This window comes from Trichechus manatus, unplaced genomic scaffold (assembly GCF_000243295.1).
Source record: "Trichechus manatus latirostris isolate Lorelei unplaced genomic scaffold, TriManLat1.0 scaffold00156, whole genome shotgun sequence".
NCBI classification, from domain to species: Eukaryota; Metazoa; Chordata; class Mammalia; order Sirenia; family Trichechidae; genus Trichechus; species Trichechus manatus.
In genome coordinates this window covers 2,683,858-2,700,577 of record NW_004444092.1, presented here as the reverse complement: position 1 = coordinate 2,700,577, position 16,720 = coordinate 2,683,858, and the positions used below count along the sequence as shown (strand labels likewise).

The following is a 16,720-nucleotide window of genomic DNA, read 5'->3' as shown; positions in this document are numbered from 1 at the left end:
ATCTTTAAAGGTTAACTAACTTACCAACTTACTATCTTGAAAACTAGTAGAGAAAATAATCAAGCATTTATCCCATCTTCCCTATGCCTTGAAGTAACCAAATAGTTGATGGGAAACACAAATTTGACTTTATATGGAAGAAATAGTCCAGCTAAATAAAGAAGGAATGAAGAAAGAAAGAATGATAAAGTAGAATAGCACTATTTTGCAAGTACTAACGTACTAATGAGAAGACCTGGTGGCAAAGGGGTTAAGCACTTGGCTGCTAACCAAAAGGTCTGCAGTTGGAACCCACCAGCTGCTCCTCCAGAGACAGATGTGGCAGTCTGCTTCCATAAAGATTTATAGCCTTGGACACCCTAGGGGGCAGTTCTACTCTGTCCTCTAGGGCCACTCTGAGTTGGAATCCACTTGACAGTACACAACAACGATGAATTATGGATTCAGAAAATGATCATCAATGACTGCTAACATCTACAAAGGAGAAACAATCAGACATTATGTGCCTCCTGATAGAAGTACACAACACAGGAAAAATAGTCCTATTAAAAAAAAGACTAAATATGATCAATTTTCTAAATTCAGCCACCAATTTATAGGAAATAGAGGGGCAGAGGAATAAGTTTGAAGAAACCACGGAGAGGCAATCAGCAAACTCCAGAATGTGAAACACTCTGCTGGACAATGACCTGTTTTATCAATAAACTGCAAGGGAAAAAGAGAGAGAAGTGGGGAAAACTACAGATTATCGTTGTTGTTAGGTGCCGCTGAGTCAATTTTCGATTCATCTAGACCCACTGTGACAGAGTAGAACTGTCCCCACAGGGTTTTCTAGGCAGTAATCTTTACAGGAGGAGATCACCAGGTCTTTCTTCCACTGAGCCACTAGGTAGGTTCCAACCGCTGACCTTTCCTTTTGCAGCTAAGCACTTAAACACTGTGTTACATGGGATCGCTACGAGTCTAAATGGACTGTATGGCACCCAACAACAGCAACAAGGAAGTACTTTAAATTACCTTTAGATAGGCTAGTGGCATGGTATTTTTTTTTAAAATAAATTCTTACCTTTTAGAAAGACATGCTGAGATATTTACAGATGAAATGATGTGATGTATAAGATTTACTCCAAATGAATCAGAGTAGGGGAGAGGTTTAGGGAGGCGTGGGTCACCAGGAGTCACAATCAACTAGACAGCAGCTGGTGGTAGGTGAAACTTGCAAATTGTTTCAACTGGATGGTTCTCTCTACTTTTGAATATGTTTACAATTTTCTATATAAAACGTTTTTAAAAAAATGCCTCACATTGTGAGGCTAGGCCTAAAGAAATGGGAGGGATGAATGGGAATTTCAAAATGCAGGGTTACTTAAGAGAGAACAACAAATAGAGGAAAAACATTACTGATTTAATCTAGCTGCAAAAAATGCATTCCCTTTACGCGCTATAATAAAAAATCAGAATTAACTGAAAAATATAATGCTTGCTAAGTAAAGGGGAGAAAACTACTCAAGATATAACGTTTAATTCATTCAGAGGTGAAAGAAATATGTCTACAAGACAAATCATGGGCTGATGAAAGCTGTGATTTCTGTACTGATGTTATTTGTCTAATAGTTTCATGGTATTGACTGTCCTCAGCATTCTCACTGCACTTACTTTCATCTACAGGAGAAATCTATGAATGATCTGAAGAGTCCCGTAACGATCCTGTAGACTATCTTGCTGGTTTCCTAGTCTGTACCGGGAAAGGGTAGAACAGGAGCAAAAAAGGCCCCTTCTAACCTCCATTCTGGCACGGGAGGAAACTAAGCCCACTTGGAAAAAAGGCTATCCTAGAATGGCACTGGTAAACAAGACAGTTCTGCGTGCAATACCTAGTTTAAATTCCCCTTTCTCCAAAATGTAAAATAAATCTGTCTCCATCACCTGAAATACTATGGGACTGGAAATCCATTTGTAATGCTGAAAACGCCAATATTCTAGCTGATTTAGGAGAGGGACGTTCAGGTCATAGAAAGATATTACTACACTTCAGAAACACTTAAGATACTCTGCAGATTGAAACAGAAAAAAACAATGCTGCTTTTCTCTCAGTTGAGGTGTTCCTTTCTTAGACTAATTTCCAACGACAATGTCGTAATACCTGAAGTTGTTTGGTCATCCTTAAAAGTACAATTTATCCTGACGTCTTAAAGGGACAGAAAAGTTGCCGAAGTCCGAGGAATGAGTCACTTTGCTCAATTTTGATGAGTAATCTCAGGTGTCATGGAACCCCGTTTTGAAGGAGGAGCGGGCAGGGGCGTCGGATATGCATACCGAAGAAGATAGACTGTTCCGGATTGGATGGTGAGACTATGATTTTCCTAAAATTGCGTCATTTCGAACCCAATTGGGTCCAGATGTTATGAGCACCGACGGGTTACCGTCTCGGAAACTCTCAATCAGACGCAAGCGAAAGGAGAGGAGGCGGCTAATTAAATATTGAGCAGAAAGTCGCTTGGGGGGCGTGTCACGTGGGTCTTGAGGCAGGTCCAGCTTGGGATAAATACCGCGAGGCACTGAACAGGCAAAAAAGCGCTCTCCGACCGCCTCCTCCACCGCCGGCAACCGAGAGTGCAGGGCGCCCCGCGTGGGCTCAGACGCGCCAGAGGAACCCCTGGAGCCTTTCCGCTGCAGTAAGTGCGCGGTGCCAGCAGCGGTTTGCGGGCTTTCCCTGCCGCGCTGCGCTCCAAGGTGGCGAGAGACAGGGGACAGCTCGGGGCGCGCTGCTGGGGCGAGGGACAAGTGGAGACACGGGGTTTCCCAAATGCCAGTCATCCCCTTTGTCTTCCACCTGCAGAGGCTCCTGGCTTGACAGTGTGAGTTGGGGGTGGAGGCGAGTTAGGTTCTTGAGATGAGAGGATTTGAACGCTCTTCGGGGTGATTGTCTTTCTTAAAGGATACAGGCGAGATATTAGTCCTTATGGCTTTTCTTCTTTCTTCAACCGAACCTGAGTTCCACTGTGGGGCAGAAGACTCTGCTGCCCCAACTCTTCGATAGCCTCTTCTAATTCATTCATATTCATATTCTCTCTTTCTCTCCCTCCCTCCCTTCCTCCCTGTCTCTCGCCTATCTCTCTCTCTCTCCTGTCTCTTCTACCTTCTCTTCCCAGAAATCCGACATGAAAATCCTCGTGGCCTTGGCAGTCTTTTTTCTTGTCTCCACGCAACTGTTTGCAGAAGAAATCGGAGCCAACGATGATCTGAATTATTGGTACGATTGGTCCGACAGCGACCAGATCAAGGTGAGACCCTGTCCCCGGACGGCACAAGCCCTTCGTCCTGGGCTCGGGAACCGTCACCCTTCTCTTGTAGTTAGTACTGGGAAGACCAACAATAGCAACGCGACCAGAGGCGGTGGAGGCGCATGGAGGCGTGTAAAGGGGTGCCGTCCCTGGGGTCCCGCACAGGGTTTTGCACTGTAGTATCCAAGTTTCCCCTGCTCTCGAGGACTACACCATCGGGTCACAGGAACTCCCGGGAGGAAAGATGCCCTCCCTAGTGAGACCCGGGGTCCTCATAGGGCCAGAGCTGGGTTCACCCCAGAGTAACGAGGTTTTCGGGGATTGCAGTGGAAGTGCGGGTTTGGAGACTCTAGGCAGGGGCAAAGGAGGGCGCGGCCGCGCCGGCACTGGGGCGGCAGAGGTGGGTGGTAAGCTAACTCCTACTTTGACGTTTATTTTACGGACCTGAGGACGTAGCCACAAGTTTCCCCATGAATGTTCTCCAGCTCTCAGGTGATTGGCGAGAGGGAACGTGCCTCCTGAGAACAGTGAAAGTCGCTTGGTGCAGGTCGATTGTAAAGCATTGTCATCCCCATTCCAATCATACACACACCTGTGTGAATTTAGGGCTGGGGGGCTGGGGTCTCCAAAGGTGGCGCTAGAAACGAGGCAAAGCCAGATGGCCGCGCGGCAGTTGAGTGAGTGTCCCCGGCTGGAAGGACAGCTCAGAAAGCCAGCGGGGCTCAGAGACACGTCGCCTCCTGCTAACTCGCACGGTGGCAGGGCAGGGCTTTGGGGAGGTGGCGCTGGACGCGAGATCGCAAGGAGGGGCGAAGAGAGGGAGTGCCGCATAGACCCTTCCAAACCCCAGCGTGGGGAAGCCCGCCCTCCTTTCACCTCTCTGTGGAGCGGAGTTTCCTGCGGGGCCAGTCCCCACGGCGGGCAGCGTGGCTCGCCCAGGGCTGGAGCGCACCACGAGAATGGCTCGGGTTGCCGGTCGCCTAGCTCTGGTTGCCTACACACCGGTTTACATGTGCGTGTGTCCCCTAGGAGGAGCTGCCCGAGCCCTTTGAGCACCTTCTGCAGAGAATCGCCCGGAGACCCAAGCCTCAGCAGTTCTTCGGATTAATGGGCAAACGAGATACTGGTGAGATGGGCTACCGTCTTTCTGTCTCTCTGGGCAATCCGCCCTGCCTGCTCGCTCGCTCCCTGTGCTCCCAGTCTCTCTTGCTCTTTAAGTAGACATTTCCACCCTAAGGAGGAACAAAACTCCCGGGCGCTGTCTGGCCCGCGCCTCTAACACAAGCACATGCCCGCGGAGGGAGGGAGAGGCTGATTTCTGACAGTATTAGAGCAAAACCACCAAGAAGGAGACCCAATCTCAGCTAAGCCCTTTCTTGACTAAAGATCCCAAACTGACAAAGAAGGGGAAGGCACGCGACCTCAAGGGGATAGCACTCTAAATGCATGTGGAATTTTCAGCTGATTTTAGAGCATTAGGTTAGCAGACTTGGTTATCCAGTGTATCGTGATAGAAATATTGTTTTCTTGAATTCATCGCACCGTCAGCGGAACATGTAAATAGTTAATGTCCATTCATCTCTTGTCAGATTCCTCAATTGAAAAACAAGTGGCCCTGTTAAAGGCGCTTTATGGTAAACATTCCTATACATCTTTATTTTGCTGTGTTGTGAATGCACATCTAGGAAAGTGAAGACAATACCTTATGGGCTGAAATAGAAGATCTTAATTATGCCTGTTTAATAAAGAGATGTATTTGCGTATTTCTCTGAGGGTCACGTGGGTCGCTGGACTTGGAGATGCATTTCTGTAAGAAAACAGGGAGGTGATGTGATCTAACAGGCAGGCCTGGGAGCTTCACAGCCCTGGGTTTGGAGCTGTGGCTCCCAGAAAGCATGTAATAAATATTCTTTTGGCTTATTAAAATATTTGTTTTTTTAATTAATAATTTGATTAGCATTTATAGTTCTGCTATATTTCTCCGGATAGTGCTTGAAAGAAAAATGTCACATATCTTAAAAATCAATTTATCTTATAATTCTGTTTAAGAGATACAATGCAGCTTCTTAAAAAAAATCTATACGTGATTGCTAATTTTATTTTTCTTTCTTCTAGGACATGGCCAGATTTCTCATAAAAGTAAGTTCACAATTTTGACATTAATCGAAAGCAAATATAGCTTAGATTGAATTCCACTTTATATAACATCTTACTTTATTTTCTGTCATAACTTAGCACTATTTTTAATTGAGACAATATAAGAATGGAAGAGACTTATATTACATTCAGAATATGATTAAAGTCCTGTTGTTTAGACATAACTTACTTCCCAAAATGATACTTTCCATTAAAAAAAAAATTGAGTCCCAACTAAGCTGCTGTTGAATTATTGACCCACAGAAACTATGAGAGAATTAATGTTGTTGCTTTAAGATGCTAAAAAAAGGTCCTTAATGCCTATGCATTGTTAGTTTTAGATAAGAATTTCAGTCCTAAGGGTAAAAATTCACCACACACCTACACACCCCATTGCAAAAAAAAAAAAAAAAGTGTTTACAGGCATCTTCTAGCTTATTTTAGTGTACTGGGTCCCATAATGATATCATTTATTACAGTAATCCAGCAGCCAATTAAGCAATTAAGTAGAGTGGGTGAATATTTCAGTAGAGAAACCATAGTAAAGGTAAAGATGGATAGACATGCAGATTTTCAATCCCATAATTGTATGGGAAATCTTATCTATTAATACACAATGAAACATTTCTTATGGCAGTGAAGATTACAGAATTGTGGTACTTGAAGGTCGTTAGATACCAGTTAGTTACCCAGTTAATGGAACCAGAGTTGGCAGGAAGTCCCAAGGATCCATCATAATCATATTGTCCACTCACCCTGTCTTGGACTTTGGCTCACTGGGTGGCAGAGTAGGCCACAGTAATTAAGATAGCAGCCCTATTCTCAGCTGATACAGTGTAAACCACTATAGAGAAATTTACCCAATAGAATTAAAATAATAACCTGTTCCAAAGGCCTCATCTTTGAAAATAAGTGAGACACATTCATTTTTACTTTCTAAGGATTTGGCTTCCAAGGAAATCATATATACTAAATTCTATACAATGAAAATAAATGTGCTCTAGTAACGTTAAAACTAACACTTTCTAAAAGAAGCATTAAAATAATTCAATAAAATAGAAATATGACCTTTTAGAAGTTTATAATCATCTGGTTAGGTGTTTTGACTTAATCAAGATTCAATTGCTTAGAAATACAACATATTTAGTAAGGTGAGGAAATAAGCTTGGATATTGCTGTGTCACACAAATGTGAAATAGACTCTAAAAATCAAAGCCAGCTCAAATAGCAAAAATATTTAAAATTTCATATTAGGTAAATATATAATGTGAATAAAGAGTACTTGCTAATATTTAGATGTAGAATTGAGGAAAGTGCTTTCATTGTTTTGTTTTAGTGTCATTTATAAGACTTATGAGGAAGCTTCATTCTCCAGGCTGACCAAAGCTTAAAATAGATATATATTTATTATATAGGCATATATTCAGAAGTTTGCTTTTTTTTGTACTAGTTATAACAGTTTCTTTCCTCAAAGACATACATATTAAAATACCCCTAAATGTATTTTCCAGGGTATAAAACAGATTCCTTTGTTGGACTAATGGGCAAAAGAGCTTTAAATTCTGGTATGTATAAATCATGACTGAAAATAGATAGTACCTTAAATCTACTTCTATTACTTTCTTTCTAAGGCAGAGTTTTCAAGTATTAAAAAGGAATAATAGATTTTAAATGAGCATTTATGGTAGAAAAATCTGCAATCCTTTTAACCAAGAATAGACTTTATAGCTGATTAAGCCATAATATCACCACAATGTCAGTCTGTCTTTCTCAAACTACCAGTCTGACCCAGTCGGCCCCTCATTATTACCTAACCTGAATCTTTGAACTAGTCTAATACTCTTTGCCTTAGATGTGTTAAGTAAGTCACATTTAACCTTACTGAATTTAAAGAGAGAGAGAGTATAAAAAAATGAGACTAACCTTTACTTGTTACCAAAATATTTTGAAAGTTTTATAAGATGCTACCTCTGGCAGTCTTCTAACCAATAAATAATAGCTAAATAACAACTAAATAAATATCCATTTACACAAATCTTTTACTCTTTGTAGAGTTATGGAAGCTCAAAATCTAAATACCCTAATGGATGTTTGAGAGTAATATATTCCATTCCGGTGCCTTCAGACGGGAACATAATCAAACCATACAAGAGTGTTATAAATTGTTTCTGATTATAAAACCCTTAGAGAGAAGGGATGTCATAATCCTCCTCACAACCCATTTCAATTATGAATAATATAAAGTCTGCATATTTCCTTTCTTCTCTTTAGTTTCCGTTTCTATGTAGGTACACATACATATATCTTAAAACCTTATTTCTTAACTCAGTCATCATAATGTTTTCAAGATTAGGTAACCCCTATATCTTTTTCATAGATAGTACTTGAATTCTTCTCTTCAAAACCTTTGCCACATTCTGCATTGTAAAATTGCTTGTAATTTTAAAATAATACTTCCCCACATGTTCTTCCTTGGTCTAGAGAAAGGAGGAGGAAATAACGTTAGGATAGGAAGCAGCATAGTTTACAAAATGATGGGTTGAAGAACCCAACGGAATATTTAAAAATACTTTGAAGAGCTGAGGCAACCCTGATGTTGAATGCTTGTAGATCTCCCAGACAAGCTTGATAATTTAGGAAACATTTTGGGAGCCTGAATTATTTGCATAACCTCTTGGTTTTCTTATAAAGAAATTGTCTCAGTATACATAATAGAAATGACCAGGGAAAGACCTCTGAAATTTAAAAAAAAAAAAAAAAACTACCATTGAAAACATTCATTTTTCCCAGTAAAGATTGCTTACCAAAAGAAAGCCCAAATGGATTATTCCTCTTTCAGTTATTTTTCTAATACATCTTCCTTTTAAAATTAAACCAACGATGTATGGTTGGTCATTGGATTATCATCCCCTGACAAAGTGTAAATTGTTGGCACTGCATCAGTCAGTTCTCAGGTAACTTTCTGAATTTTAAATATCTTCCATTTTATCCTCAGATCATTACATGTATTCTTTTATTCAAAGATACAACATTTTATACTGACTTTTTGTTAAGTGCGTTTGAGCCTTATGGCCCTTAGCTCAGGTTCCTTAGGAAGGCTCTTAAAATTTTCTTTATTTTACCATCAGTGAATACAGAATTAAAATACTAATCATCTAATTAATTAGAAAGTAATCAGTAGCTGTCTTCCCCTTTTAAAATATTTCTGGTTCCCAGAAAATCTATAACTAAAATGTGCTGGATTAATTCTTAATTGTCTGGAAAATTCATGCAACAATGATGCATCCTATTATTTATATTGCTTCTCCACTTTCCAAATTTAGATACTGCGCTTTGTATTTCTTAATGTTGAGGTTTCTCAAATTTAAATTTTAAAGAAGTTACCAGTGTGCTTAATGAAAAACTTGGAATTGTTTTGCTAATGCATACTGTCTTATACCTTTTGGAAATGGAATATTAATTTAAACCACACTGGATTTTATTTGTATCAGAAGCAGACATTAACCCTTATATGACTGTGGTTTTCTTGATAATCATATTAATCATCAACCATTTTCAGAATTGATGCAGGTTTTAGAATTTGCGTAACTAGAAATAATATAGATACCATGCAATTTAGGACAGATTAAATGCTATTAAATGTATTTAAAGTAATAATATAATTATAGCTAGTAATAAATAGAAGCATAGTAATGAATCAGAATCAATGTATGACTAAATCTTTGTTCTTTCATTTTAGTTAAGGAAATAGAAAAGAAAAAAATGGGAAAAAAGCATAATCCATAGTCAAGCAGGGATCTTTTCACAAACTCAGCTGAGCCACGGTTATCATAAAGTCTGACTGTACAGCTATCTGATCCTTCCCCTTTCGTGGTCACACACCCCTTTAACAATCTGATGAAACCGAGAAACCCCCTTCCCAGAGAAACTCTCATCAGCTAGTAGACACAAAAGTATACCTGTGGTTTCAGTGCGTTCAAGGATCAAGTAAGAACCTCTTTTTCCAGTTAAAAAGATTTTATATTCCAACTCGATCACTAATCTGTCTTGAGTGAGTTAACATTAACATTCACTTCACTTCTCTGAGGAACAGAATCATGAACTTGAGCTTGTCATCTTTCTCCTGATATAAACAAACCATCAGGATGAGAAAAGAACTATTTCCTTTCTTCAGAACTGTCCAGTTTGGGGCTCAGACTTTCCACCTCAGAAGCGCATAGATGACTGACGTGAAACATGTAGCTTACTGTTCGCGTCACCCAAGGGGAAGTTGGATGTTAGAGATATCTGCTTAGTGTTAAAAGCGGGAAGTGGTAGCACTGGAGACCTCACCTGTCTTCTCTTTGTCAACAAATCCTCCTCAGTAAGGAAATTGCTAAGACGACCACCCCATGATTTCTGCATATTTTTCATAGATCCTTCTGTTTCTACTTAAACTCAGTGTTTGAATACATGGCATACTGAATTTTCAAAAACACAGTAGTTTCACTGTAACATAAATCTAAATGTATAAAGTATTAGCTAAGATGATGAAAAACCCCCTTAGGTATTTTGATCACAACCTCTGATTCCTTACTCGTCTGTGGGTACAGACCCTTTAGAAATTGTTTATAATATAATTTAGATTTTTTTTTTTTTTGTCCAGGTAGCCAAAGTACTTGAATTACCTGATAGATATATGTTAAGTACCTTCAGAAGCAGTGATGAACCTTTCAGGCTATAAGGGTTCTAGGAGGCAAGTTCAACTGTGTTGTATTTAGATGGCACAGCCGACCTACCTATAGAGAATGGGGGGTGGGGTGAAGCAGCCCTGGTAGCACAGTAGTTAAAGTGTTTGGCTTCTAACCAAAAGATTGGTGGTTTGAACCCACCAGCTGCTCCGCAGGAGAAAGATGTGGCAGTCTGTTTCAGTAATGATTTATAGCCTTGGAGACCCTATGGGGCAGTTCTACTCTGTGCCAGAGGGTCTCTATGAGTCAGAATCAACTGAACAGCAATGGGGTTTTTTTTAAGGTGGGCAATAAGAAACCCTGATGGCACAATGGATAAGAGCTCTGCTGATAACCGAAAGGTTAGCAGTTGGAACCCACCAGCAGCTCTCCAGGATAAAAGACCTAGTGATCTGCTCCCATAAAGATTAGTCTAGGAAACCCTATAGGGCAGTTGTATCTTGTCCTATAGGTTAGCTATGAGTCAGAATCGACTCGATGGCATTGGGTTTGGTTTTGGGTTTATAGACAATGGGGGCTCTTCTTAGTCTCCAGGACAATCCATCACTGAGAGGTAACCAAAAGAGAGGAAGAAGACAGAGACCGGCAAAAGTTTTTTGTAATGGGCCAGATAGTAAATATTTTAGGCTTTCTGGACCATGCTGTCTGTATAGCAACTACTCATATCTACTATTGTAACACCAACGCAGCCGTATAGACAATATGTAAAGAATGGAGATGGCCATGTTCCAATAAACCTTATTTACACAAACAGGTGGTGGGCTAGGTTTGGCCCATGACATGTAGTTTGTTGACCCTTTCCTAGAATAAAAATCACACATTTTGTTTTCATCCTACTACTATCCTGCTTGCACTGGCATTTTGCGTTCTATAATTCACCATGGGTGTCCGCCATTGCTTGAGAGAGCTGCTAAGAATCAACGTTGCACTTTATTGTGGAAATAAGCTTTTAGGGCATGAAGGTTATGATAGAGAATCAAAGTAACCAAGATTCTGTGATTAGATCACTTCCAGTCACGATAGACACTGAGGCTGGATTGGAAGATGTGGAAATAAAACTCTTAGAAAAACTTCAATAGAGAGAAAAAGTCATTATGAGTTTAAAATAAATTACTGCATGCCTTATCTTTATTTGTTTAACTCCTTCAGTGCATCCTCTTAAAAAACACTTTACCTTCTCTCTGTTTTCAGTGGCTTATGAAAGGAATGCAATGCAGAATTATGAAAGAAGAAGTAAATAAACTCCTAACGCGTTATTTATTGAGCTCCATTTGTGTCAATGGCTAATGAAAGGCAAAATAAGACATGCACTATGAGGAATAATTATTTATTTAATAGTAAGTGTTGTTTGAGTAGAAAACTCAAAAAGTGTTTATTTTTCATACTGTGCCAAGATGTGTTATACAAATTGTTATAATTCTAATATGATGACCCCTTCTGAGCTAGAAATAAGTGGTAACTTCTCAACAAAGCACAGTATTCATTAAAATTGCAAAACCTGTCAATGATATAGTCTCTCAAGAAAGAAATCGTTCTTGTTTCTTTGAAGCAGTCACTTCAGCTAACTGCTGAAAGGGAACGAAATTGCTCTATAGTCTTGTGCTTCCCCTATTTGGTTACATGGTGAACATGGACTGAGATTTTGGTATCAAATATATTTGTATCCCTGAAGCATGTTTCATGTTTTATGACTATATAGAGATGTTTTAAAAAGCTATAATGTGATTCTAAGGTCTTCATTTCATTGTATGGTGTGTTGTGATAATTAATGTTTTAAATAAAAGAAAAAATACCTTGAGAATGATGTCATATTCTTTCATTAAAATTTACGTGAAATCAACAACCTTTCTTTTAGTAGATGAAATATATTTAAAGCTGCTTTGAATACTAAACAACGAAACACAAAGCTACTGAATGCCTATTCCTTTAGGAAAATAACTAAAATATAATCTCAGTCTCCTTTCTTCCTTCTTTTTCTCTCTTTGCCTCTCTGTCTGTCTCTCTGTCTCTCTCTCTGTCTCTCTCTCTCTCACACACACACACACACACACACACACACACACACACACAGAGTTGTTTAGTAAGTCGTATGGCATACATGATATTCTTGGAGAAAACAACTGCATTTCAAATCCAAGGAGTAAAGGCTAAGCTCTGTTTATACACATACACGCCTATGATTCCCTTTTGCAAATAGCGTAATCATCTATTATAAAGATGCATTTCCCTGGTGAGTTCCCTGTGGAGTAAAACATCAGCAAACTACCATTTCAGCCTTACTTGGAACCCAGCAAAAGACACATTAGTGCCTGAGTCTCACTAGAACTAAGATACCAAACCAAACTCTCACAATGATCATCAAAAGATGATACAGAAATACGAGGGGCTCGTAATATGGCATCACCCCCATAACGAAGACAAGAACTCCTTTTCTGCATTTCTAAGGAGTGCTGTGAATCACTGGCACCTATAACACTCTCCAGCGGAAACGTGTATCAGAAATATTATTATTATTATTATCATAGAATAATAGATATTATCACATAGGCTATTTTATTTTAAATGAATCCATTTTTAAAGCTATTAAGGTTCAAACTAAGGCCACAGCTGATTTTTACAACCAAGAAAAACAAGCAAAAAAAAGAAATATCTGGTTTCAGTTTGAGCACATGCTGAAGTCTTCCCCTTTCGGCACCAAATCATCATAAATGATAAAAAGGTATAAATAAGTATGTTGTTAGGTGCTGTCAAGTTGATTCTGACTCATAGCGACCCCATGTACAACAGAATGCAACACTGCCTGGTCCTGCACCATCCTCACAATCGTTATGCTTGAGCTTATTGTTGCAGCCACTGTGTCAATCCATTTCGTTGAGGGTCTTCCTCTTTTTTGCCGGCCCTCTAGTCTACCAAGCATGCTGTCCTTCTCCAGGAACTGATCCCTCCTGATAACATGTCCAAAGTATGTGAGACGTAGTCTCACCATCCTTGCTTCTAAGGAGCATTCTTGTTGTACTTCTTCCAAGACAGATTTGTTCATTCTTTTTGCAATCCATTGTATAGTCAATATTCTTCACCAACACAATTCAAAGGCATCAATTCTTCTTTGGTCTTCCTTATTCATCGTCCAGCTTTTCCATGCATATGAGGCAACTGAAAACATCATGTGTGCCTTAGTATAAATAAATAAATAAGAGAGAGGGAGGCAGCTCTTATGTATATACTTAAGGGGAGCGATTGATAGGTGAGTGTCTTTGGGATAGTTTTCTGGTTGCATAGAGAGTGGGAAATATTAACAAGTAGTAAAACGACTCAGGACAAACACTGTTCAGTGAACTAAAACCCTCCCTATGAATTTAACCTGAACTGGTGACTCTTGTTGATCTATGTTGAAACTGTTTGTAGGACAGGAAAGCTAAAGTGTATTTTAACCCGTATATCTTTGAGTAATTTGTTAAAAAAAAAAAAAAAATCCAACAAACTTTTTTTTTCTTATTGTACTATACATGTAAGTATTAAAAATTATATAATGGTAAGCAAAATGGAGAAAATCAGGGTCATCCAGAGCCCCACTCCACAACAGTAAGAACATTCTACTAAATAATAATAACTATATGGAATAATAATTGTAATAATAATAGCTAGCATTCCTTATAGGTATTTAATCACTCCGTGAGAGGTACTATCATCATTATCGATAGTATTATTATCATATTTTACAGATGAGAAAAAGTAGCTTAAGGAAATATTGAGGTCAGAGGATTGGAAAGAAATGATTGAGAGGAAAATAAAGCAAATTAATATCTAGCAGTAAGGCTGATTAAACGAACAATGGTCTGTTGATACAACAGAATATTATGCAGTGATATAAAATGACTTTATGGTATATTTAATGATATGAAACAACATACATGCTATGTTAGACACAAGTATTTCTGTATTATATATACATATACATTTATACATAGATTATACAACAAGAAAGAGCAATGTAGTGGCTACGACCATGGGTTTTAGAGTCAAAGAGTTCAGATTTGAATCCAGGCTCCATCATTTAATAGCTACATGATGTTAGACAAGTCGCTTAGCTTCTCTGCTCCTTGTTTTTCTCATCATTAAAATTAGAATAATGATAGTGTCCGCTACCTGGAGCTTAGGTGAAGATTGTGTGAAAGTACAAAATTAAAGCTTTCGGCACAGTCTCCAGCACTCTGTGAGCGTTTCCTGAACGTTAGCTGTTGTCATTGTTAGCTAGTCTCCTGAATGCCAGTGACAAAATTGGCACTGTATTTTAGCCACTAAAATGCACACTGAAGAAGCAGCACTGTGGGGATGTTTTTAATATTTGCCTCACAAATGGTGTGGTGCTGTGTGCTGTTCATTGCTGCACTGGCTAATCCCCGCAGGCCCTTCTGGCTCTGGGAGTCTATGAATCCCTGCAGCAGGATTCCAGGATTCCGCATGCATGCCATTTTTCCCTCCAGGTCCAGAAATCCAGCAAAAGCATGAGCATGATAAGGAGAGCAACATGTCAGCTTTAAGTTTGTAGTCTGATGAACTATTTACTCTTATTTTTCCTCTGTGACGTATTTCCTTTAACCAAAGTAAGTTTTCTTTCCCAAATTCTTTCTTAAATATTTTATTTGTTTTGAAGTGGCAAAAACAGCAATTTATAGAATTATGTGGGAGGCATTCATTGATGGTTCAGTACAAGTCTCACTTTCCATGCAGGAGACCCAGTTTTGATTCCCAGCCAATGCACCTCTTGAGCAGCCACTACCCATCTGTCAGTGGAGACTTGCGTGTTGCTACGATGCTTAACAGGTATTAGTGAAGTTTCCAGACTAGTATAGATTTAGAAGAAAGACCATCTACTTCTGAAAATCAGCCAGTGAAAACCCTATGGACCACAACCATCTGATCCATAACGGAGATGGTAGAGGACCAGGCAGCGTTTCGTTCTGCTGTACATGGGATTGCCATGAAACTGGGGCCTACTCGATGGTAGCTATCAACAGCATTTAATTATGCTACCTGTATACTTTATGGCTTTGGAGTTTTTTGTATTGGTCGGGGTCTAGGGAAAAAAACAGGTGGCACTCAAAGCTGGGTAGTTTAAGGAAGAGTTTACTAAAAGGACTAGTAATTACAAAAGTGTAGAAAGGGTGTAGAGAAGGCAGCAATGGAATGTGGTTCTCAGGTTAGTATCCTTGGGAGCCACAAGCACCCCTAGGCCTGAAAGAGCAGGTGAGGAAGTGAGGGAAGCTGTGTGCAAAGGGGCTCCTGGAAGCATGGTCTTTAGTTGGAGAACAGAGCCAACCCAAGGTGGTCGCAATGGGCTGGGAAAGGAGAGAAGGGAGGCCAGAGAATAAAAACCCAACCTCACTCTCCTCCCATTGTCTACTCTCCTGTCAGTGCCTCCCATTGCGGAAGCCCAACTGGAAAACAGGGCTAGGATCGTTTGATGCTGCTCATAAGGATGAGCAGTACGTATAGGACACCAGAGAGAGCTAGAAATCTGAGGGAAGAGGGTATCTGGAAGGGAGAAAAACGAAAATATCTAACAGATCATTTTACTCTATTCTTTTGAATCACAAAGGAAATTAATAAGCAGAAATTCAAATAGAGAAATGTATACAGTAAAAATAAAAATATTCCTCTTGACATCCAATTCTACTCCTCAGGGATATAGTTTCATAGGGACCCATTCAGACCCTTTTTTCTTTCTAAGCACATGGAAACACATATTTACATATGTCTGAGTATATATTTTTATTTATCACATATAATATTTTATTGTAAATAAGTTCACTTTTAAGGCTAATAAGATTTAAGCCAACGCCACAGCTGATATTCACCACAAAGAAAAACACACACAAAAATATCTTGTTTCAATTTGAGCACCTGCTGAAATCTCTCTTTTACCACTAAATCATTATAAATGATTAAAAGGTATATATATACATTTTAGTTAATATGTTCATTGGCATCTATGAAAAACAAAAGAAGGACTTTTTGTGAAGCAGAAAATGTGAGGATTTCTAAAAAGGAAAGTACAGGGGGAGCCATAATAGTAAGCCATGGCCCTAGTAGGTAACTGGATATCGCTAGTTTAATGGTAGAATTTTTGCCTTCCATGCCAGAGACCCTGGTTCGATTCCCAACCAATGTAACTCATGCACAGCCACCACTTATCTGTCAGTGCAAGCTTGCATGTTGCTATGACGATGAACAGGTTTCAGCAAACTAAGATCAACTAGGAAGAAAGGCCTTGTGATCTACTTCAGCCAATGAAACCCCTATGAATCGCAATGATCCAATAGGTCCTTTCTGTAATTGATCATGGGGATAGCGCATGAACAGGCAGCATTCTATCCTGTTGTGCATGGGGTCATCACGAGTCTAGGCTAACTAGCTGGCAACTGACAACAACAACTAGTAGGTAACTGCAGAGCCTACAGAGGTAGCTGCCAACTCCAGAACACGAAACTGACAGCTGCAGAAAACAGACCTCCCGTCAGCAACACTGCCATTAAATAAGCAAGTAACATCTTAAAAATTATTTTATAT

The 16,720-nt window shown here is 39.5% G+C and overlaps 1 protein-coding gene across 5 annotated transcripts; it reads left to right on the top strand.

The window, feature by feature from the left end:
* Positions 1 to 2,445: 2,445 nt before the first annotated feature.
* TAC1 (tachykinin precursor 1) lies at positions 2,446 to 11,948 on the top strand. 5 transcript variants are annotated; one of them, XM_004386127.1, is made up of 7 exons: positions 2,446 to 2,675; positions 3,153 to 3,284; positions 4,314 to 4,410; positions 4,874 to 4,918; positions 5,400 to 5,423; positions 6,932 to 6,985; positions 11,342 to 11,948. In XM_004386127.1, the coding sequence occupies exons 2-7, from the start codon at positions 3,162 to 3,164 to the stop codon at positions 11,389 to 11,391; spliced, it is 393 nt and encodes a 130-aa protein (XP_004386184.1). In that variant the 5' UTR covers positions 2,446 to 2,675; positions 3,153 to 3,161; the 3' UTR covers positions 11,392 to 11,948. The 5 variants fall into 5 exon arrangements, with proteins under 5 accessions (XP_004386184.1, XP_004386185.1, XP_004386186.1 ...); XM_004386128.1 differs by lacking the exon at positions 4,874 to 4,918; XM_004386129.1 differs by lacking the exon at positions 6,932 to 6,985.
* The last annotated feature ends 4,772 nt before the right edge of the window (positions 11,949 to 16,720 follow it).